Here is a 25,388-nt window from a genome sequence, read left to right on the forward strand (position 1 = left end):
ACAAGCTCTTGTGTTTTGGGCGTGGAGAGGTTTATTGCACGTCCTGGTACTCCGACTACCATCATGTCCGACAGCGGCACGAACTTTGATGGCGCTCAGCAAGAGCTCTTAGGTTGCGTTGATAGTTGGAACAAGTTCGCACCCGCTGTTTTCGCCCAGTAAGGGATCAAGTGGAAATTCAATCCACCCAGCGCACTGCACCATGGTGTGCCTTGTTGAGCAATCATTTAACGCTAGACCGATAACAGCCGTTAGTTCCAATCAGCTAGATCTAGAGGTGTTGACCCCGAATCATTTTATCCTTGGTCAACACGCAGCGAGTTTAACTTCGCTAAGTTTCGAAGAAAACTTCGACCATAAGAAACGGTTCGCCAGAGTGCAATCATACGCTAACGCAATATGGACACGGTGGATGCGGGAATACCTTCCTTCCCTCAATAGGGGGGCAAAGTGGCACAACCAATCAGACGTTATGTTGAAAGCCGACTACTTGGTTTGGGTCATAGAGCAGCATGACACTCCAAGTGGGCGTTATCGACTCGCACGTATCCTTAGACTGCACTACGGCAAGGACGGATGCGCGAGATCTGCCGACATAAAGACCGTTACGAGTGAACTTACCTGCCCGACCCTAAAGCTCGTTCTCGTTCTTCCTTGTTTGGGGGTGGAGGATGTTGCAGCGCAAATGTAACGATTATAAATGCATATAAAAAGAACCAAAATAGAAATTCATATAGGGACAGTAGCCGAGCGCATACAGGGTGCGTCCCGGCGGGTTCGGCGTAGGTTCGAACCCCGCCTAAGTCATTTCCTTTCTAGAATTCAAATATGCTCCGAACTTGATGGGACATGAATTTACGCTCGGTAACCAGGTTCGAACCCCCCCCCCCCCAAAAAAAAAACTACTTTAACCGTTTTTTCGCTCTAATTCGATTCAGCCTTAATTAAGGCTGACCGTCAAAAAGAGCAATTTGTCTCAAGGACAAATACTGGCCATTTAGCAGCTTGCTTTGAGTTATTCAGATGATTATGGCCGATATTAACAATGATAAAGTAAAAATATCGTTGTTACAAAAATTGTTTTGCCAAGAAAATGCTCTTTAATTCAATTGTTTGAAATTCGATGATTTCTTACGAATTGTGGAGATTGACGCGCAAACCCATATTTTCAAAATTTTGGGAATGTTTAATGCAAAAAGTGCAGAAGAAATGTTTAATTGTACATGTTTTTTTTTCAAAACTATAAGATATACTTTTTATATACATGGAGCAGCAGGAAAATAAACATGTAAACATAAACGCAATCTAAATTTCGCTCAATTTCTAACAACAGTATTACGAAAATAATTATTTTAAAAGTAATATTTACATTTTTAAATGATTTTATCAATCTACAAATGACTGCATTCGAGTGAGTTAAAAGTGAGCCTAGTATTAGTGGCGGTCGGGTTTTCGGATGATTTGCAAGACGCTGTCCTTGAAAAAGGTGTCAGCTGTTTTAACATAAGCAAAGTCGTTTATGCCTTTCTTCAAAAGAGTCTTGATCATTTCAGTGCAGACAGTATCGATGACGACATCTTCTACGACGTAATAGCCCCCTGGATTTATCCAGTCATAGGCCACAGAAATCAAGTTGTTCTGGCCTTCCACATTGTGAAGGGAGTCGTCAACCAGAATGTCCAGCTTGCTCCCTATTTTCTCTATCATCTCGTGAAGGGTTTTGTTTTTAAGGATGTCGACATAAAAACTTTTGATTCGTTCCTCTTCAAAAAGCACGTCTGGGTCAATATCGGCCGCATAGATCTGGGATTTGGGGAAATAATCCCTCCAAGCACGTTGCGAAGCACCGATGATCCATCTTGGAGCACTGGTGAATTGAAACTTGCGACTCTTTGATCCTATCCCGATTTCAAGCATTTCCATTTTCAAGTGTCGTATATCTCGAAATATGAAGTCATAAACATCCGCATATTTATGTACCTCACATTTGTCCGATCCGTCAAAGAACCGACAAAGTTTTCCATCATTCGGCCTCCCTTGCCGAGTGTACTCGTTCATTTTTGCGCAGAAACCTGGGTGTCCAATACAAAAAAGCTCCTCTTTTTGTAAATCGGAACACTTTACATCACGCAAATATTCTGCAGTGTTGTAATCTCCTTGCCACAGCGTTTTTGTCCTGAAACGATGGCAAAATTTTCAATGAAATTTTTTTCAATTTTCATTACTATAAAATCAATCTTTTGCGAAAACAATTTCAGCCCGGTTTACCCTCCACGTACCGACAATGCAACTCACACAATTTCGTGATTTTTATAAAAGTATAGTCAGCTTATAGTCAGTAAATTCCCATAAAAAAGGGTTTGTATAACTAGCATTTTTGTTACCTTGTTGGATAGTTGAAGCCAAATTGTTTTTGCGATAACGGTGTCTTTGGAGTCTTTATCGGGCACAAAAAATACAGTCACTCAACAATAATTGGATGTTTTTTACCCGCTGGTTTTTCGTGAGTTCAAATGTGGAAGTGTATGTTTTTGCTCTTTCACTCGTGTTCTTTCACGACAAGGCATGAATGAAAAATGAAATATTAGAACGCATGAATGAAAAAAGAAATCATTTGCATAGTTTCGCGCACTTTTACGGGCTCTTTCTCAAGTTTCCGGGCTCTTTCACATTTTCTGGCATCTTTACCTCAGAAAGAGCAAAAACATACTCTTCAAAAGTTAGAACATATTTGAAGATGGCATCGGGCCGGGCTCTTTTTTCCTCGGGCATCTTTCAACTATATTCTAACTACTACTTAGATTTAATTCCGAGACGTCAAAAACATTGAAACATTTTCTCAACCGGCTCAATTTTGTTAAACGAAACTGATCTTGCCAAAACTTCGAGTACAAACGCAATACTTTCTGCGCCAGATTTTGTTTTAGTAAATGAAATACACATTATATCAGAATTCGTCCCAAATATGCTAGCCAATTTTAGCTTGATTAATTGAGAATCTTTAAGGACTAGAATGGGGCTGATATGTTCTGCGAATTTTGCAGTCCCGAGACACGAATTGTTTATTAAAAAAAAAACAAGTAATTCTGTGCTCAAGCTCACAGTTCGCCAGGGTGGGAGCTGGCAGGGAAATTTTTAACCAGGGCAAAACTTCCAATTAGGGCACTAGCATCTAGGAGGAGATAGCTAGGTTGATCTAGTAAAAACCCGCATTTAAGAAAAGTGAAAACAAATCGATTATAATGGATTTTCGTGGTCTATAAAATTGTAAATATAATCGATTCACATGTTAAGTTCAGACAACAAAATTGGGCTCTTTTTCCTTTTCCCCCCACCTGCAAGTTTTTATAATTAAAATTACTGTTCGCATTGTCCGATTGTTATGAAAATTGACACGCGAATAAATTAGGCCATGGCAAACATATTTGGTCTTCATACTTAACCTTGTAAAATTACTCTTTAGACCATATAAAATTGATGCTCCTGTGAGGTGGGGGGAAAAGGAAAAGGAGCCCAAAATTGGACTAAAAATGGATTTAAATCCATTTTTACTCGCCAAAACAAAATGCAGTATTATTCACTTGGTATCCATTATAAGGGATTTTATAATAAGTAGGAAATCACATTAAAATGGATTTTTTCCACTTTATTTTTGTTTCGCGCGTCGCGCAAAATTTTGCAAGAATTTCTGCATTTATCAAGTGAGTTATGCGGAAATTTGCAAAGCGAGTGTACGGCCTAACCCATTTCTAAACTTAACCTCAATTTGCAAAAAGCTTCCGTTAAGTTCACCACACCCCCCCCCCTCCCCGTAACGTTTGTCCTTTTGCTCCCCTTCAATCCCCCTTACGTTTGCCCCTTTGCTCCCCTCCCCCCACTCAACCCCCCCCCCCCCCACTGAACCCCCCACCTGAAACCCCTATCTGAAATCCCCTCCTGAACAACCCAACCCCCCGCGACATGAACCAACCCCCCGCCACATGAACCAACCCCCCCCCCCCCCCCCACTCAACCCCCTCCCACTGAACCACCCCTTACCCCCACTGAACTCCCCACCTGAACCCCACCCCCCTACCTGAAAGCCCCCTCCTGAACAAACCCCCCCCCCCCACATGAACCAAACCCCCTCCCAATTCGAATTCGTCTGCATACGTGTTCAGCACAAGATAAAAACTTTTCCTGGAGAGAATGTACATCCGAATACAATCATTTCATCATTTTTCTGGAACTACAACTCAAATAAAAAAGAAGTTTGATGAAAGCCATTTTACCATTCTCTTACCACAGTGGTCTTTTTGAACTCATTTTTATTGGAAATTACATTTTTAATAATGTAATCCAAATGCTGATTTTTTCTGTAATGAGAGTTAGAAGAACATTGAGGACTCAAAAACAGTAAAAAGCTTTTGTCTCGAATGTCTGGGCTTCCCAATGACCTTGGCTCCACGTGAATTTACCACCTTTTATATCGACACCAATCTTAGCAAAAAAAAACATGCAAAGCCTCTTGTTTTAATTCACAGGATATATATTTTTAATTAACTACAATAATTTAAGATTAACTCGACTGACAAGTATTCACTTGCTTTTATAAATAAAGAAAATAAAACTGCACTTGGTTCTTTTGAAAGTAAACTAAAATAAGTTTTTTGAACTCCAGTTTAATCAAGGGCTGATAACTTTGATTGTATTAATTGTCAGCTTTTTAAGGGTAGCTGTTAATATTGTGAGTTTATGTCCGGGGTGGCTCACTCATAGAGAAATTTCAGATAAGGTACACCGTCTGTTCGTCACTCTATCTTATTTTTGGCCGGATAGGTTCGTGCAACTTCTTAGTCTAATACCGATCTGAATCTTAGTCTTATATATCCTAGTCTCAATAGATCTAAAGTATACTGGTATTTGTGAGATAAGATAACAGAAATGGTTCTGGAGAAGAAGAACTGCTTGCTAAGTTAAATTAATTCCGTTCTGGCTGAAATTATAAATAGTTTCAGACTTACAAATTATTCTTAGTGTTTAGATATGGATCATGATTGGTTAGTGGGAAGAATTTTATAAAATCAAAGATATAATTGGATAGAAATACTAGTTTTAAACTGGTTCCACCCATCCGGGGGATTAGAAAGATTTTGAGTTTAATGTTTGTTGTGAAAGATGGATGGCGAAGTTTCTTGATTATTGGAGTAGGTTCTGTTGAGGCAGTGGTTGCGGGAAGGAGGAGAAAGAAACAGTTACTTGTGTTGTGGGGTAATGCTTGTGTTGTCTTCGTGGAGAGAGATGGGTACAGTTTCTTGTACTTCAGAAGTGGGTCTTGTATCCAGATCGTGTTGAGTTATCGTCTTCAGTGGTCCTGTCGAGTTTTCAGAACTGATCAGTGATGTGTTGATTCCGTTATGTAGAGCTTAACTAGGTGCATTCTCAACTATTCATCGATTAGCGATATAGGGTTTGAATTCTCTGTGTGAAGTGTCAAGTTTCTAGGATTCGTATATGAGCTCAACATCGAGTTGGCCAATGTTCTTCTTCAATGGGTAACTTTTGCTGCGGTGTTGGCTCTATAATTTAAATCCTCTGAGCGTTGTGACTACGGCAACAAACCAAAAGGTTTGCCTTTCCAGAGTCGGAATACCATCGAGTTTTCATGTCCTTTTGCTGCTCGTTTACTTTGCTCTAAGAAATCTTTTTACATTGTTTATTTAGATTTGCATCTTATTAGTGAGATCAATTTTAGTTATGATTTTTTTAGTTGTGGTTGTCGCAGAAGCATTTCATTAGTTCGGTCATTATAAAGAGTCGCTCACCTTTGAACTACTCTTAAAAAAATTGTGGGTCGGGATCTTGTCGGCACATGTACTTCGAGCGGTGTCGTTCTGATGGCTGAGGCCAGAGGAATTTGTTTTTTCACTGTCTTTTTGAGTAGAGTTTCTTTTTGTATTCAAGTTTTTTGTTTTTTGTTCTTTTTTATCGGGTGTTTCTCTCTTTTGTTTTATGGTTGTGTCCTTTTATCAAAAATAGATTGGCATGTTTTGTGTGGTTCTTTTGATTTTTTAGTGTTTCATTTGGTTTTAAAAAATTTTGAAAATGGGTTTCAAGAGAATAATTCAATCCAGTTTTAATCTGAGTTTAATCTGGTTTGAGTACGTGAGACTTTCTCTTACATGCGGTTGTTTTTGTGGCATTAGTAAGCTGCGTTTGTTAGTGTAAGCTTATTTATATTTCCTTCCAACCGGATTAACTTGAAAACGCGTGAAACCAAGTTTAGGGCGAGTTACTCAATTTTGGTGGAAAGAGTGCGTGAATTGTGGGCGAGTGAAAAAAATCAAAACTTAAAAGAAAGCACACAGAAAAAGTTTAGTAACAATTATTAACTTCATGATATGAAATTACACTATATTTAAAAATCTTTTGCTTTTGTATTAATTTTACTTCACTGATATAGTTTATGATGCACAGTTAGATTGAAAATTGAAAATTCTAATAAGAGTTTTATTTTTATTTCTTTCTATTTTATTTTATTCTTTTAGATGAAAATCAGGTGGAATCTAAAAGAAAAAGGTGAAACACACGGGTAAAAATGGTGAGTTGCTCTATGTATTCGGTTTAGTAAGAAAACAAATGCATACTTACGAAGATTCTGGGTCGGGATAAAATCCGTGGGGAAAGTTAAGTTTCGTAGCGTCGGAAGGGATTAAAAAAAATTGGCAAGCATGCGTATTACATCTTGATTAAAAAGCAGTGGACAAAATTTTCAAGCGCTCTGATGATATTGAATTCCTCGATAACAGCTGAAAACTCGTCGTTAGAATTTTGTAATAGGTTGTAAAATTTATGGTTAAAAATGAATTTTGTATGTTTTCAAATAGGGCTACTTCGATGGGTTATTTGTATTCAAGCGGGATGATGATGGGATGGGATTTTTTGCGCGGGAAATTGTTAGTTAATGGGCAAAAGATGTACAACTGATGAAAAGGGTCGTAATTACAGAGAATGCCGTGTAACTTAGTGGATTTAATACAATATGTTAAGTTGAGGTTGTAAGGAGATATATATTTAGAGTTGATGAAGATAAAACAATGATGTGGATTGCCTGACGGTTAACTGTGGAGATAGTGTCGCCGGAAAAATAAATATTAACTGAAAGTGTGCCTTAGTTTAGTTTTAAATTGACATCATGTGAACAGTTAATGTCTCTTTTGTTTGATATTAGGAAGTTAAAGGTAAGTGTAAAGTGATCAAACTTACTGAGAAATGGTTCGTAAGCTTTAATGTTTGTTAGTGCGTGGTCAAGGATATTGTCACATTTTTTATTAGTACTGTGAATATGGAAAGTATAATCTGACTTGATGAAAACTTTTTCGTTTAGTTGTGCATTGGTGTTAGAATCAGTGTCATATGGTTAATCTTCCAAATATCTTATAACAGTATGATCGTAATGGTTAATGGGGTATCTTTTAGCTTTTTGTGCAATAAATCTATATATTGTTTGGCTTAAATTTTTATTTGTAAATTAATTAAGGTGAAGTGCGTTAGTTACTTTATGACTGATAGAGTGTGTTCAGGGAGTGTAGGGAGTGTTCATCTACATATGGTGCTTGTTGGGCTGTGTTATCTCCGTTGTAGTAGGTAAACTGTGGGGAAAAAGGGAAGGTTATGTATTAAAACTCAGGTGTATTATTATAATGTTTGTAGTGGGAGTAAACTCAGGATGATCATGCGGAGAAATTGTGGTTTAGCGTTAGGTTGTTTTTGTTTCATAAAAATTCAGTTTGCACTTAGGGGGGGGGGCATTGTAGATAGAGGGGATGGATGAGTTGGAGGTTGAATCTGAGTGGGTTAGTTGATGAATTGTTAACGAAACATTTGCGTTATGAAACTGTTGCTGGAGAATAAAAATTTCATCTAAATCTTGCTCTAGTTGGTCGTCTTTAATTGGGCTGGGTGCATCGGGTGCATTAATTGATAGGTAGAAAGGATAGGGGTAGCGTCAGTGTGCGAAGAAGGAAAAAGAGAGGGTTCAGCTGGAGTAGGGGGGTTATGGGTTGGAAAGGTGGGTGGGAAAAATTAGTAGTCCATTTTGGTTTAGTCCTTTATTTGTAAAATATTTAAGGTCAAGTGCGTTAGTTAATTTGTTAATTAGAAATCCATGAAAGTCTGGTTCATCCACAGGTAGCGCTCGTCGGGCTGCTTTTTCTCCGTTGCAGTAAGTGTATTGTGGGAAAAATGGAGGAACATGTTTTAAAAATTCAAATGAAATAAAAGGCCGTGAATGGTGGAAATAAAGTCGGGTTGACCGTGGACGGCTGATGAGGAATTGTGGGCTAGCGGTACGGTGTTGTAGATTAGGTTCAATATTGAGGAGTTCATCGGGATTTTCATTTTCGGAGTCATGAAAACTAGATTTTGTTTTGAAAACCGTTTGAGTTGAGTCATCTGAGTCCATGCAGAGTGAGTTAGAAGAAAAACTGGGTAGAAGGGAAGCGGTGAGGTCTGAAAATGTAATTGGGGAATTGTGGCGTTAAAGATCGGATCATAGGAAAAAAACGGCCGAGGGATTCAGTTGGCGGCTCATAATGTGCTAAAAAGATGATTGTTTTGAGAACAAAAACTTAAGGTGTAGGTTATTCAAAAATTATTTGTTCGTTTGTGTCGTCAATAGTGGGTTATTGTAGTGCTATATGAGATACAGGGCTTCTTTTTAAGTTATAAGAACGTAGTATCAGTTCGGTTGACAAAAGTATATTTCTGTAACTTTTTGGGACAAGTGATAGAGGATAATTATTTTGTTAAAGGTGTAAATTTGATGGTGCTGTAGGTGCAGTGTTTGTATTGTCATGTGGTGTATCGTATGTGTTTGGTTTTGTAGATTATTTTTATTGAATTTGCTAACTTGTGCGTCAAGAAGGTTTTTGTTAATTGAGATGGAAACTATTCCAAAAAATCTTGAAAATAAAACGCGTGCTACGCTAGCTTTTTTTTACTGGTGTGTGTATTGTGCGTGTTATAGATTCCTTTTAAAAGAGAAAAGGGGAATCTTATAAATTTAAACATTGCGAGTATTGCATATCCAATTTTTCTAAGATAAAGTAGGGCCATCACAGAAATGCTAGGAGATTTTTTTATTTTTAAGAGACTAAAAATACTTATTGGTGAAATTTCTTGTGGGTTGTGTTTTTCACCAATTAGGTATCTATAGTCATTAATTGTCTCTAAAATATCCACTGTAGTCTTGTCAGTAAAAGTTTGAAACACCTGCTGTTTTAGCGTGTTTTCGTATATTTTGATCGATTGATTGCCTCTGGATTGTATCCATTTTTGTGAGAAGTTCTCGAAACTGTTGTGTTCAGATGTGATCTTGTATATCGAATTTGAAGAAAATGCCTTTTGGTTGTAGGTCTATGTTTGAGTTTCGAGCGAGTGCGCCAATGCTTTCATGGGGCATTAAAATTGACATTAAAGTAGGATATGGAGATAGAAGATAATATTTATCTCCGTTTGGGTTAAGCTGTACTACATTTTGGCTGTTTTCAGAGACCGCTGTATCACTTTATTATGTTTGGCGTGATAGGGCATTTAGAAAATGAACTTTGTTTCCATGAAAAATAGGTATGCGTTGGTAGCACTTTTTGTCTTCAAAAACATAAAGCGGTGAAACTTTTCAGTGCACGTGTAATATCAAACAATGTTTGTTTCCTTCATAATTGATGAAGTAGGAGCCGTTGCCTGATAAAGGAAAAAATTCTTCATCAAAAATGATCATTAAAACTGTTGATATTACAAAAGCAATTATTGCTTTCTTTAAAAATTCATAAAGTGTCAAAATTAGGAAAGTTAGAAAAATTTTGAAAGGAATAAAAATGTTTTTCTACTTAGTAAGCTTCGTATCATTTGTGAAATTGTTAGTTATCGTACCTGTTTAGGTTAGGCGGTCAATGTTTTCAGAAAAAGAAATAGAGGTTTTGATGAAGGTTTCAAATTGTACACTAAAGATTTTTTAAAAATTGATTTCATGAGTTTTAAAAAATCGGTTATGAAAAAACAACAAAGTCTAAAAACTGTAAAAAAAAAGATTGAAAGAAGGTTTGAATAGATTAATTTAATTTGTAGTGGCGTCGAATTGTTTATTGCTATTTGACAAGTGTATTGGGTATGAAGAGTTATTGGTAATGGGAAGTCTGAGTGTTTAAGTATTATCTTTCTAATTCTATTTTTTGGTTGGTTGATGTGGGCATTTTGGGAGGTAGAGTGTCTTTAAACTAAGTGATCACGTTAAATTTTGTCTTTAGGCTAATTTATTATTTTTCTTGCAGTAATATTCGGGGTATAAATTGGGACAATTTTTGGTTGGTTGACAGAAGGGGGGTTGTAACTTTTAAATGAGTTCTTTAAGTAGTCAATTATGAGAGTAGTGCTAATTGTTGATCTGGAGGTCATTGTGTTAGAGCTTAAGCTCTAGTTCCAGTTCAAGATATTTCGGCTAATAATAGTGGTGGTGTTTGAATAAGAAGTGAAATGACATCAAGTGATTTGATTGGTCGGTTTTGACCTAGTTTTGGTTCTTAAAAAAATAGAGATATATCTGTGAGGGTTTTTTTTCTAGAAAAATAGAAAGTATGTTGATGAAGTTAATGAATCAACTTTCTTTTTTCGACCTGAATTTGACTTTCTGTACTGTTTTAGATTTTAAAATGAAATCTCTACGATAATTGCTCGGTTGATTTTTAAAACGAGATGATTGACGTTGCTGGGAGTAATTTTTTTTCAGGTAATAGAATTTTTTCTTCTTGTTTCCGATAAATTTTTGTTTCCGAATCATTTGTTTTGGAGTTTTTTTTGTGTGTTCGTTTAGAATTATTATGGGTTATTGCGGTAAATGATTGAAACTTGTTAATCTCTGTGGATTACTAGTTTCTTCTGTTTTGTCACAATGTGTAAACTTTTTAGTCCCAATGCGTTAGTTGACGAAAGGCTACTCTCTCTGATAAAATTGTAAAAAAAAAATTGTTTCAATGCTGTACAATTTCTTTTTAATTGTGGTCTATTTGTTTATACGTGAGGTCTGTAAGTTTTTCTAAGAATTGATACGGTATTTTATGAGAGGTTGAGTTTTTTTGGGATACTTTTTCGAATGATAAAATATGGAATCAAAGCAGATGTTGCTATTTTCAGGTTGGATGCTGACGTAAACGGTGAATTTATTTGAGATTGAATGTTTTGTTTTTGTATGATTATTTTCAAACTTTTCGGTTATATTTTTTTGTGCTTTTAGCAAATTAGAATCCATTCTGTGTGGTTTCCAGAGGCTATTTTTAAAATTTGAGGATAGTGAAAACAATCTTCATTATGAGTGTGAAAGTATAGTTTGTACCAAATTGAATCCTTAGTTGGTTGACAGCAAGTTTGTGCGTATTTTGATGAGTTTGCTCTATTCATTATGAGTTTGCGTGGTTGTTGTTTGAAAACCATTTCATATGGTGATAGTCCAAATGTTGTTCGGATCTGACAATTATATACTAATGGGAGTATTTTTGTATTTGTTGACCGTTCGGTGTATTTTTGATCGTTTACCGTTTTTATACATCGAAGATACTTTTAGTGAACAGATTCATGCCGTCGACTAAGCCGTTTGTCCATTGGGCATGTGATATTCTAGGATTATGTTTGAGTTTATAGAGGTGACATACTGTATCTGTTTTGTTGTTTATGAGCTCTGTTCCATTGTCTGTGACAAGGATTTCAGGTAGTCCAAGTTTTGCTATTCAATGTTCATAAAATGAGGTTATGTATACATAAGAAGCGTTACAAGGCGGTACAGACTTGAATGCTACATATTGTGTGAGAACATCTACGATTACCGTTATATAGGAATTTTCTTCTGAGGAGGGGATATAATTCCTTTTGTATCAAACGAGGTTCTATGGTTAACACAAGTCCTCTAAAGTCTTTTTTTTCCTGCTATTTGTCTTGGTGTGGAAAAGGTTTGTTAAACTGTTATGTAAAACAGTCATTGCAAAATTTTTCATCCAAATTTGTGCGTTTGGAGTATAGAAAGTTTGTATGAAACTGGAAAGTGTCATTTCTGATCCGGACATGTTCTTTGTATTCAATGAATGTGTTATAAACAGTACTTTTGTTTCTACAAAAGGGTTTTCTAAGATGTCAGTATTTTATTTGGTCGCTTTGTTAATTTTTGTACAGTGTTTTTTCAGCGATTTGTTAAATTTTTGGAAAAATCGAAGGAAGAGTTTTATTTCCTTATATTATGATATCGGCTTTAACGGGTTTTGTTTTGTATTTCTGCAATAGTTTGAGTTGTCTGAAAATAGAGTCAGAATTTTGACATTTCTTTAATAACTGAAGTATTAAGGCAACGTGTTTGCCTGCTGTCCAAACTATAAGAAGTTTACATAGAGCTATATACTCTGTGGTTAGAGTTCGACTGCTGTGTCAATAGAAAAAATTTTAGTTCATGATCTTTAAATAAAACTGTTGGATGTTTGGATCCAAGAAATCAGAATTCATATTTTGTTTAAGTAGAATCGATTGCTGTATTTTACCTCATAAGTGTAGAGAGTCTGAGTTTAGCTTGGGTTAAAAGTCTTGAATTTGCTGATGTAAGGTTTATTTAATTTCTGCCTTGATTGTGAAAGAGCTGCGCCAATTCCAAAATTGGAAACATCGCATATAGCATAGAATGGTTGGTTTGAGTCTGAGATTTTAATTGCGACTTGTTGTGTGAGAAGGGTTTCAATTTCATCAATGCGCTAATGATGTTTTAAGGTCCATTCAAAATTGTTTTGTTGTCGAAGAATTGTCTTATTTGTCTAAGACTTAGAACGTTTCCTGTTTTGTTTGTGGTTGTATGAAAATAACGTCCAAATAAATAATAACATTTTTAGAATAATTGGTCTAAAAATTTTGCTCATAAAAGCAGAAACATTTGGTCCTATTGATATGCCGTAAAATAGTCTATTAAATTTTTATTGATGTTCTCCAATAACGAATTGCGTCAAGCGACGTGATTATTTGTCTAATGGTTTTTGGTTATATGCACTAATCATACCTGCAGTGGTACAATAGCGTCCATTTATTTTTCTGAGTATTAGTTGTACTAATTCAATGGGACAGTTGGGTTTTGATTCAACATTAGAGAGTTAAAGTATCGTGCGCCTAGAATGATTTTGAGTGATTCTCCTTTAGCGAGAACAAAATTTGAATATATCAATGTTTTTCCTTTGAGTTGTTGTTCTCTGTTTAATGGTGAGATAAATTAATTTTGTTCAAGAATGTCTGAAGTCTGCTTACTATATCTTGTAGGTGTATGGAACTTTAGTTGCGCATTGTTTTCTGAAAACTGTGTCCAGTTTAAGTGGGAGGTCGAGTGGTTAATGCATTTTTCCAAGCTGAAATTTTGGTATGGCATAAACCATAGGGTATTTTATTTATAAGTCTGCTAAATGTTCAATTTCTTGATGATTAATTTGAGAATGTTGAAAATTAAACATTGTCAGAAATTTTTGTTCTTCATCATTCAATTTTGAGACTTCAAATGTTGGTTTAAAACAAAGGGTTTTTGGAAATTAGTCTGTGTTTCTTTTTGAATCGTTTGTAATTTTATCAATAGACTGTTCTTCACTTAGGATTGTTGATTGACAACTATTTATTAAATTTATTAAACTAATTACACTGTATGCTGTTTCTTGTGTGGGGTGAAATGTTGCATTTGTTCCACAAAATCCTAACAATCCTAAAGGAAGTGTAGGTTTGTATCGCGATTTATGTCATTGTATATGTGTTTGTATTTTTTGCGTATCTAATAGATGAAATCTTTACTGTAAAAGTTTTTTTAATTGGTTTGAAATCAAGGGCAGACCTATATAGTTTCTGTGTCTTCTGATCCATGTTATTTTGAAGAACTTGGTTGATAGACAAGTCATATGCATGTTCTATTAGTGGTTTTAAATGCTTTCTTAGCTGACTATTTTTGGGTTAATTTTTTTTAAAAATGGGAGTTGTTTTCTCTCAAAAAAAGTTAAAGTTAGAGATGTATTATTGAGTTTTTTTATAATAGTCTTTGATTTGTAATTTTTTGTTTAAGATAATTTTACAGATAATTGGTATTTCAATTATATTGGGTTTAGTATCTGTTATATGGAATATTTGTTTGAAGGAATTTAGTAAAAGTTTATTTTGTTCCATTGGTCGAGTTATTATAAGTAGTATTTGAATTTTTCGATAATTTGTAAAGTTTGTGCCGTGTGCAGTAGCTATTTTAATTGACGTTTCGGAAGGTAAAATTTTTTAGTGAAGTTTATAAATTTCATTCCATGTAGGAATATTATTAAAACTTGATTTGCGCCCGCCAGAGTAGATTGAAAAATTGATTTCGAGCTCTGGCGGTTGAATGTTTCAGTTTTTTGGGCTTTCTAAAAGGAGTGGGATTTCTCGAAAAATCGAAGTTTTTTCAATTATGTGAGGAGTATAAATTGTGTTATCTTGACTGTAATTCGGCTCTTGAGGTTTTGAGTTAGAATAATCATTTAGGTAAGAATCCGAATCAATTGGCATTTCTTATTCATGTTCTAGTATAAGCATGTTAATAACTAATGTGTTTTCTGTTTCACTTTCGTCATCTGTGCTTTGACAGTGTATATCAATTAAGTGTGGTTCTGAAGTTTCTATAATGTCAATTCCTGGAGGGTCTGTGCTTGTTTCATTTGTAGATTGTACTTGATTGATTTGTCTCTGACGTTTTGGTGTAATACTTCTGTAGTTTTGATTTTGTTTATCAGAATATTGTGAGCTATCTCGATATGGTGACTGATACAAAATTCTTGATCTGTTTTGATAGTTGTTGCTTTTCTTTCTAGAATCATCAGGGGATCTAATATTTAAATTCTATCAATAGGTCTATTGTTTGGATAGTTGTGTGATCTATTATTAGAGTAGTTTCACTTACGATTATTTGAATAATTTTGATTGCAGTTGCTTGAATAATTTCTTGAGCGGTCATTGGAACAGTTTTTATTCCGAGGGTTTGAATATGAGCAATTTCTGTTATAGTTCGAATAAAAAATTTTATTAGAATTTGATCTGGAATAATTATTTCGGTACTGAGTGTTTCGAGTATTTGCTATGTTATATCTAATATGTGAATAGTTTTGTGAATTTTGTCAATCTGGTGATCTTCTGCAAAAATGATTGGAATAAAGGGATTGTGATCTGTTATTACTAGAGCTATTTAAGAGTGGTCTTCCTGAGCTATTCTTACTCTGGATATTTTTGTTTGGTCAACTCATGTATTGATAAACATTTTTTTTGGTTTTTTCTAAGTTATCTTGTTGTTTTTGACTGCAGTCAGCAATACTTTGATCATATCTGCGGCAATAATTACACCATTCTTTTTTCATATACATTTAAAGTTTGAGTAATTTTTTCTGCTTATTCGTTGTCGGAGTCTTGAATACTATTTATACGCGAAATTGTTGTTTGAACATTGTTTACGTATTGTAGTTTTAAATTTTCTATTTCTTCTAGTTTTTTTGTGATTTTAGCTTGATCTAATTTGTCTGCTAGTTTTTGGAAACCTATTTTGCGTTCTCGGATTGATGATAGATGTGATGCTCTTTTTTATTGCAATTTTTTCCTAATTGTGGTGTTAAGGTCATCATTAGAACTGATTACGGATTTGTTCTTGTTTAAGGATTATTGCCTTCTTTTTTACAATATGATGTTTCCAGTTTTTTGTTTTAAGCGGTATAGTTACCAGATTATAATCTTTTTAATATAATAAGGATTATAACTTTATTACAAGATTATGATCATAATCTTCTTTAATGAGACAATTATGGATAGTTATCATTTGTTTTGATCCTAGAATATTTCTTCACATAATTGTTTAGTGATGAGTGCAAAATCCAAGGGTTAGGTTTTTTAATTCCTAAAATGATAGTTCCTACAACTTTGGTGAAGTTAACTTGGGGAATTGATTGTCGAGTATAGATGGGTTGGAGAGAGAGTATATCAATTCGTTAGAATGATTTGATACTTTCTCAAGTAGTTAAGTTTTATGAAAACTTAATCTTACTTAGGACGTGATTTTTGATCAAGGGTTGGAGAATAGTAAACCAATCCACAAGGTTCACGTATAAAAAGAACAAAAATAGTCGTTAGCTACTCTTTTAACTTTTACTAATTTTAAGATTTGTTTTAGCCTGGTTCGGTTAAGAGGATGAGTATCCGAAGTTCTTCACTGTTTATCCTCATAAAATGTTTAATTATTTGAAAATTTTTAGTTAGTCTTTGGTCGCCAGTAAACGTTGGAGAGTGAATCGACGTTTCAGGTCATTGGACACTTTTAATAGGAGGTGAGGAGAACAAAATTGTTCTAATCGATCCAAGGAAAGCCTTGATGATCAAGTAGTTTAAAAAGGTTTAAATTTAAAATTAATTTGCAATTCAAAGATCCAAGGATAGCTTTGATGATCTGGTTTAAAGAAAGTTCAACTGGGTATAGAATGAGGATAGGCTTTGACAAGATTGAACTTAAAAGTGAAAGGTTTTAAGAAATGGTTAGAGTTTTAAGAAACAATTTGTTGAAAGTAAACGCTTTAAATGGTTTAGTTTTTTTAGATGAATAGGTGCTATATTTCAGATGAAAAAACAAAAAAGCTAAAGGGACAATAATAGGAGTTCTTGAGAAGCAAGGAACTTTTTATAATTTTGATAAAACTATTTTTGTATTTTTTATTCACTTTATTTTTAATTTTACAAACATTTTAAAGATACTGCTGATTTGAAGTAAATTGTTTTTGTGGTTCTAGATCTATCGTGTTGGTATTATATTTTTTAGTTATTCATCGTTGAGAGATATACATCTGGGAAATGAATCCCACTGCTCCAAGTAATTTGTTTCATATTAGGGAATGAAAGTCTACTGCATTGATAATCTTGTAGAGAAGTAGTTGTTACAGTCTGCTTCTTTGTTTCACGAGGTAGAAGCTCGGTTCGCTATTTGTGTTTTGACCTGGTGTAAGCTTGAATACTCGTTGGTATTGATAGGATTTATTGAGACGTGGATGTAAGTTTTCAATACTTTTTGTTTTTGTTTTTGTTTTATGTGTTGTTTGGGTCTTAAATCTTATGTCTATTTTGGATTTGCTCAATCTAACATTGAAGAGGTCTTGCTCGAGACCATTGGTTGCATCAGATGAGTTTATGTCCGGTGTGGCTCACTCATAGAGTTATTTCAGATAAGGTACCACCTCTGCTCGTCACGCTATCGTACTTACGGTCGGATAGATTCGTGCAAGTTCTTAGTCTCATATCGATCTTAACCTTATTCTTATATCTCCTAGTCTCAATAGATCTAGTGAATACTTGTATTTGCGAGATAAGATATCACGAACGATTCTGAAGAAGAGCAACTGTTAAATTAATTCTGTTCTGGCTGAAACTATAAGTAGTTTCAGCCTTACAAACTATTAGTTATGGATCATGATTGGTTAATCGGAAGTATTTTATAGAGATAGTTTTATCAATAATATAATCGGATATGAATACTAGTTTTAAACTGGTTCTAATTGCAAAAAAAATTTCTGTAGAGTTTTTTTGATAAAGTGTTTTTTTTCGAAGGAATTAAAATGCTTTTTTTAAATGAACCTTTAAAAGTTAAAAGTAACATATGACGATTGCCATGTTCATTTTTTGAAACTATACGGAAAGTTTTTTTTGCAAAATCAGGCTCATGCGTAAAGAAAGTTTTCATCCATTATAATTGATTAGATTGGTTTAAACTGATGTATTTTCTCTTTGGTTTATAATTAATTCTTAATCCATTATCATCGATCATTTCCGAGTTTTGTCGCGATAGACCTTGAAAATCTATTATAATCGGTGTTTATCCAGGCACCTCATTCCGTGAATGCAGCAAAAACCTATTGACTTGTCTGAAAATGCAGGTATTATTGCAGTTTGCAATATCAAAATCTTTTCTTTAAGTGTTTTGGATTTAAGTTTCAGAAGAAATTAAGGAAAGAACAAGAAAAGAGTCACATTTTTGAATGGATTTTAATGATAAAAGATTGATTACGTACGTGATATCAATTAGGCATAGAAAAATGTATGAAAACACACCCAATAACCACCGAGCGTTTTTGAGGTTCCTGACTGAATTTGATTCAGCCAACACGGAGTGCTGCTACTTCCCAGCAATGCCGGGAAGAGAGCAGAAAAAACCTCAACTCTATCGAAGCTAGCTAACCACGCAGTCAATAACACCTATGATCCTGACTCCCAATCTTAAATTTGAAACATTGTTTTATTATCACAAAAAGAAGGCGAATAAAATGCTGTTTACCCGGGTCGAGATCCCGCTCAAAAACCGCACAAGATTTGAGCGGTTTGAGCGGTTTTCCAGCAAGATTTGAGCGGTTTGGGTGGTTTTGGCGGTTTGGGCGGTTTGGGCGGTTTGGGCGGTTTGGGCGGTTTTTTTTGGAAAAACCGCTCAAACCGCTCAAATCTTGCTGAAAAAACCGCTCAAAAACCGCTCATTTCTTGCGGTGATTTTTGAACGGTTTTTCGAGCAAGATTTGAGCGGTTTTTGAGCGGTTTTTGAGCGGTCTTCTCGGGTCGAGGTCCCAGACTCATGTCCATAATTTCGCGACAAAACTTTGGCATGTCCAGACTCTCGCGACCAAGAGTTGCCATTTCCAGACTTTCGCGACCCTCAAAGTCTGGACAAGGGTGTGGTACCTCGACCCGGAAGGATTCTGAGCCTAAAAGTCTGAGCCATTTGTTTTGCGTCAACTCACGAATGCAGGTAAAATCATTTGCTTTGAAAAAACTTCTTGTTGTTCCTGAAACCAAATCAAAACCAAACCCGGGTATCAAAAACCGCTCAAGAGTACAATTTGCATGAATTAGAATGCAGAGTCAGTATTCATTGTGGTGCGTAATTTATATTGGCTTCGCTGCGCGAAACTAGTTTCAGGGCAGAATGGCCTAACGGATAAGGCGTCTGACTTAGAAGATTGGGGGTTCGAATCCCTCTGTGGTCGACTTTTTATTTTAAATCTTGCGCGGTTTTTGAGCGGTTTTTTTAGAGCAACAGCTCAAAACCGTTCAAATCTTGCGCGGTTTTTGAGCGGTTTTTTTAGATAAACCGTTCAAAAACCGCTCAAACTGCTCATTTTGAAGCAAGATTTTGAGCGTAATTGTCTAAAAAAACCGCTCAAACCGCTCAAATCTTGCTTCAAATTAGGTGAAAAATCTCGACTCGGGTACCTTGTTCCCAAACTTGAAAGTGAAGACGTAGACCGTTCCCCATCAGGATTCGTCCGTAAATAGACCAAGAGATTCCAAGCGATCAGGATTGCAGTCACGAGCAAGACAATTTTAGTGACTCGACCTGAAAAAAAAATTAACGTTTCAGGCTCAGAACATTAACTACACCTTTGTCTTTTCCGATTCTTTTAGGCTGGTTTTGGTTTGAAAATTTAGTAACTTTCTTTCTCTAACATCCGTAGTGTTTTTAAAACGTCGATAACAACTTTGGTAACCTCTCAAAATTTTCATATTTTTTGTTTATTGCATGTATACTGAGTTTGAAATAAAACTAGCTCAATTTGTGTGAAAGTGTTAAGGGTAGGCCGGGGTTCAAAGCTTATCTCTGTGAAGAATTGTTTTAGCGACCCGAATTCGTGAAAAGGGTATCTAGAAAAATTGTTTAAAAAATTCAGAAAGTTCAGCTGTGTTCACTTTGTTGCAATTTTTTCAATATACATTTTAAAATTCATCAAGTCATTATAATGGATTTTAAAGCAATCATTTTAAGTTAAGAATATACATTTTTAGTTCTTTAAAAGAGTGTCAAAATACGCAGTAGAAACGAGGCAAAAATTGAGAAAAATGAATATACCGGATCAAGGTGCCCGACTTATGTTTCGACATTGAAAGTCGAGTACGAGCAGTTTTCCTACTAAAATATTGCGGTCGAGAAGCAATTTTAAGACAACCACAAAGTCAAAACATACCGATTTTGGCCTAGAGAGTCAAAACATAGGTCGAGAAAGTCGAAAAAAATCCAATTTTGGGCGAGAAATTCGAAACAAATCCAATTTTGGCCGAGAGAGTCAAAACATAGGTCGAGAAATTCGAAACAAATCCAATTTTTGGCGAGAAAGTTGAAACATAGGTCGAGAAAATCAAAACATGTCCAATTTTGGCCGAGATAGTCTAAAAATAGGTCGAGAAAGTCAAAACATATCCAACTTTAGCCGAGAGAGTCCAAATATAGGTGGAGAAAGTCGACACAATTCCAACTTTGGGCAATAAAGTCGAAACATATCCGATATTGGGCGAGAATTTCGAAACATAGGTCGAGATAATCGAAACATATCCAATTTTGGCCAAAAGAGTCCAAACATAGGTCGAGAAAGTCGAAACAACTCCAATTTTGGGCGAGAAAGTTGGAACAAATCCAGTTTTAGTCGAGAAAGTCGAAACAACTCCAATTTTTGGGCGAGAAAGTCGAAACATATCCAACTTCAGCAGAGAGAGTCCAAACATAGGTCGAGAAAGTCGACACAAATCCAATTTTGTGCAAAAAAGTTGAAACATATCCAATTTTGGTCGAGAAAGTCGAAACATATCCAATTTTGGCCGAGAGAGTCCAAACATAAGTCGAGAAAATCGAAACAAATCCAATTTTGTGCGAGAAAAATGAAACATAGGTCGAGAAAGTCAAAACATATCTAATTTTGGCCGAGATAGTCCAAACATAGGTCGAGAAAGTCGAAACAAATCAATTTTTGGGTGAGAGAGTCCAAACATAGGACGAGAAAGTCGACACAAATCCAATTTTGTGCAAAAAAGTTGAAACATATCCAATTTTGGTCGAGAAAGTCGAAACATATCCAACTTCAGCAGAGAGAGTCCAAACATAGGTCGAGAAAGTCGACACAAATCCAATTTTGTGCAAAAAAGTTGAAACATATCCAATTTTGGTCGAGAAAGTCGAAACATATCCAATTTTGGCCGAGAGAGTCCAAACATAAGTCGAGAAAATCGAAACAAATCCAATTTTGTGCGAGAAAAATGAAACATAGGTCGAGAAAGTCAAAACATATCTAATTTTGGCCGAGATAGTCCAAACATAGGTCGAGAAAGTCGAAACAAATCAATTTTTGGGTGAGAGAGTCCAAACATAGGACGAGAAAGTCGAAACAAATCCATTTTTGGGCGAGAAAGTCAAAATATATCCAATTTTGGCCGTGAGAGTCCAAACATAGGTCGAGAAAGTCAAAACCAATCCAATTTTGTGCGAAAAAATTGAAACATAGGTCGAGAAAGTCAAAACATATCCAATTTTGGCCTAAAGAGTCCAAACATAGGTCGAGAAAATCGAAACAACTCCAATTTTGGTCGAGAAATTCGAAACAAATCCAATTTTGGACGAGAGAGTCCAAACATAGGTCGATAAAGTCGGCACAAATAAAAGGGCGAGAAAGTCGAAACATATCCAATTTTGGGCCCGAAAATCGAAACAGGTCGAGAAAGTCTAAATATATCCAAGTTTGGCCGAGAGAGTCCAAACAAAGGTCGAGAAAGTCGTAGCAAATCCAATTTTGGGCGAGAATGTTGAAACATAGGTCGAAAAAAGTCAAAACATGTCCAATTTTGGCCGAGAGATTCCAAACATATCTATGCGGGTCAAACAAAATTTTTTTTAAAGAAATGTCAGTGGAGAAAGTCGAAACATATCGAAATTTGGTCGAGAAGTCGAAACATATCTATGCCGGGTCGAACAAGTAAAGTTTTGACAAATGTCAGTCAAGAAAGTCGAAATATAACAAATTTTAGTCGTGAAAGTTGAAAAATATCTGAACTGGGTCGAACAATGTCAAACGTCTTTTTTTGGTCAAGAATGTCGAAACATACCAAAATTCGGTCGAAAAAATCGAAACATACCAAAATTTGGGCGAGAAAGTCGAAACATATCGAATTTTGGACGAGAAAGTCGAAACATAGGTCGAGAAAGTCGAAACAAATCCAATTTTGGGCGAGAAAGTCGAAACATATCTATGCGGGGTCGAACAATTTTTTTTTTTACAAATGTCAGTCGAGAAAGTCGAAACATACCAAAATTCGGTCGAGAAAGTCGAAACATACCAAAATTTGGTTGAAAAAACCGAGTTATACCGAAAATGGTCGGAAAAGTCGAGACATACCAACTTTTGGTCGAGAAAGTCGGGACATAAAGCGAGTACCTCGACCCGAGATATGAGCTCCAACATTTACGGATCAAAATAGTATCCCTTGAAAATGATGACGAAGATCAAAGTTTTGCTGAGAAGCTACTTACAATGAAAAACAACGCGAAGACGAGCCGGAACAACTAAAATGGATACCCTCTACGTCAAACGTCGACCGGTTTTTTAGTAGAACTTAATTGACACTCGGGTCACTGAGAACTTTACTGACTCTTCTTCATCTTGAAGCCCTCTTGATTTTAATATAAATAACTTGCTTTGGGATGTGTATTTGATAGAGAAAATTTTTTGATTTCTCATGCCAGACATTTTTTACTGAGGCAATTTCTAGCAATAATTGCAAAAATTCATTGCAAGTTCTGCTACAAATTCATTGCAAGTACAATTATTTATTGTGTGCTCAAAAAACCTTAAAAACTATTTATCTCTACGCTGAAAATCTATTGCAATAATTATCTCAAATGCCCTGGTTCTTTTCCAGTTTCCCATCCAAAATTACAAAAAAAGATGGTCCGAAAGGATTTCTAAGACAATTTGCTTATAAGAAACCCACAATGAGGTTCCATGGATAATAATCGATTATAATTGGTCAAAAACGTTGCCTTTATAATAGGTTATAGTTACAGTTTGGGACCATACAATCGATTGAAATCCCTTATTATCCGTTACTTTCAAAGAATTCAAATTGATTATAATCCATTTACAGTCCACTATATTGGGTTATATTGGATTATAAATTTTCTAAAAAAATTTCAAACGTTCTGCAAAGCTTGCACCTTTTTCTACATTTCTCACGACCTAATTTTTGCAACACGATATCCAGCGCACTCTGAATACCTTTCCGTATGTTTACAAACACCCCCCACCCTTTTCCCCCTTTTTACCCCACCCTCAAAATACCTAATTTCCTCCCCCCCCCCTTCTTCCTCCCCCTACTCCCGTCCCCTACCCACTCCTCAAACTTAACCGCCCCTTACCCCCTGGCTCCCCGAACTTACCCTTACGTATTTAACACCCCTCCCGAACTTACCACCCCCCCCCCTAAAAAGTACATCCCACCACCCCCTTTTCTCTTTGGTTTATAATTAATTCTTAATCCATTACAAGACTGCTCGTATCAGGGCGAAGCCCTGAATGTTCCGACTGCTTTTTAAGGTTTGTGGAGTAGTAACATCCAAAAAATTAAATATAATAAAATAAAATGAAAAAAAAATCTAAAATTTGAATTTTTTTTATGAAATCATCCCCCCACACGCCATATAAAGTACAAAAGAATAGATTTCGCTCATTGTAACATATCAATTATGGCAAATATGCTTCTTTCAACCATTTTGAAAAACGATTTCAAAGACGGATTAAATCTCCGCTTTCGCGTTAATAGCGCGAAACATATCGCGCGTTAATTGTCCCAAATTGGCCAAAATGGCAATCTTTAAACCCCCATAACTTTACGAAAAATGATCGCAGGTAAAATACCTTTTCAAAATTAAGCTCAGGACAACAATACCTTTTGAATGAAATAAAAAAATTCCGTCAAAAATGGCTAATTAAACAGTCAAAATTTGTCTGAAGAAAAAAAACCCACCCCGAGCACAAATATTCTGTTACTTTCGTATCGAAAGTCGGAACAACAATCGATTATTTCTGAGTTTTATCGCGACAGACCTTGAAAGTCTATTATAATCGGTTTTTATCCAGGAACCTCATTGCGTGAATGCAGCAAAAACCTATTGACTTGTCTGAAAATGCAGGTGTTATTGCAGTTTGCAATATCAAAGTCTTTTCTTTAAGTTTTTTTGATTTAAGTTTCAGAAGAAATTAAGGAAAGAACAAGAAAAGAGTCACATTTTTCAATGGATTTTAATGATAAAAGATTGATTACGTACGTGATATCAAATAGGCATAGAAAAAATAAATATGCCAACGCTTTCTAATAGAAAGTTAATGATGTAGATTTTAACGCATGTTTTACTTGGAGGCATATAAACACTCTAAAATGTGCGCTCACAAATCAGGAAAAGATTTAGGTGGGTAACGAGGGGGTGGTGGGGGGGGGGGGGGGGGGGGGTTGTGACTTAATAATTTGGCATCCAGACCATCTAAGCGGTTTATTTGGTCTCGAGGGTCGTATTGGCAATGATGAAAACAGATTCTGCTGAGGCATGCTGAATTGCATTTCATATATCTTCTGCCAGGGGTGGATCTAGGGTTTTATCGAGCGAATGGGGCATTTTCAAAAGACTTTGAACGTTTTGTCGACCCTTATTTTTAGGTCGACCAAATTGACTTTCGGAGCGATCGTAGAAAACTACACAAAACCCTGTTTTGACGAAATAATTTTGCGCCGCAAGCAATTTTTTCTAAAAAACATGTTAGAAATGCCTTTTTGGACACTTTTTGGAAAATTTTGACCATAAAGTTGCGTTGTTTGGCGCGCGCTCTCATGCAAAATTAGTATATGTTTCCGAGTGGACGTCCATACAAGAAAAATGCCTATCATTCAATTTCATATATGGAGTTTATGTAAAAAAATGCTCATCATACATATTTCATAGCAGCTTTTTTTCTGGAAATTCTCTTAAATTGGCTGAAAACTCAAACTAAGCTTTGGTTACATAAGAACAACTTTGGCATCACAAAATAGCTTATTACAACTATGGAAAAAACGTTTATCATGCAAATTCATATGGCAAAAAGCTTGTTATTGAATTTCAAAATTAGGCAAAAGATGCTTATTATAAAATTTCATACCATGGAAAAAATGCTATTTCGAACTTTGTTTTTTTTTGGTATTCAAATTTGTATGACATGGTCTGATCAGCTTTTTTATTTCATAGTATATAAAAAGGTATAATTGGCATTTTTTCTCAATCCTGATTGGGGCCAAAAGCGCCTTTAGAACATTTTAGGGTTGGTCAGCGAAAATAGATGACATAAAACAATACCAAAGGGGAACCGCACCGGAGTTCCATGGATAATATTCGATTATAATGGAAAAATGTTGTCCAAAATGTTGTCATTATAATCCATTTTTGTGGCAAATTTAGACCACGAAATCGATTATATTGTCATTATAATCGATTATTTTTGTACAAACACAATCCATTAAACCCATTA

The 25,388-nt window shown here is 35.5% G+C and overlaps 1 protein-coding gene across 1 annotated transcript in view; it reads right to left on the bottom strand.

Annotated features, from left to right (window-relative positions):
• Nucleotides 1-1,271: 1,271 nt before the first annotated feature.
• The window catches only part of LOC134854175 (uncharacterized), a 28,569-nt gene continuing 4,452 nt past the window's right edge, over nt 1,272-25,388 (bottom strand). The window contains exons 2-3 of the mRNA XM_063870324.1: nt 19,285-19,408; nt 1,272-2,176 (exon numbers count right to left, since the gene is read on the bottom strand). Coding sequence (XP_063726394.1) covers nt 1,435-2,176; nt 19,285-19,408 — 866 coding nt within the window. The 3' untranslated portion in view covers nt 1,272-1,434. The remainder of the gene's footprint in view (nt 2,177-19,284; nt 19,409-25,388) is intronic.

Source organism: Symsagittifera roscoffensis, chromosome 9 (assembly GCF_963678635.1).
Source record: "Symsagittifera roscoffensis chromosome 9, txSymRosc1.1, whole genome shotgun sequence".
Classification (NCBI taxonomy): domain Eukaryota; kingdom Metazoa; phylum Xenacoelomorpha; order Acoela; family Convolutidae; genus Symsagittifera; species Symsagittifera roscoffensis.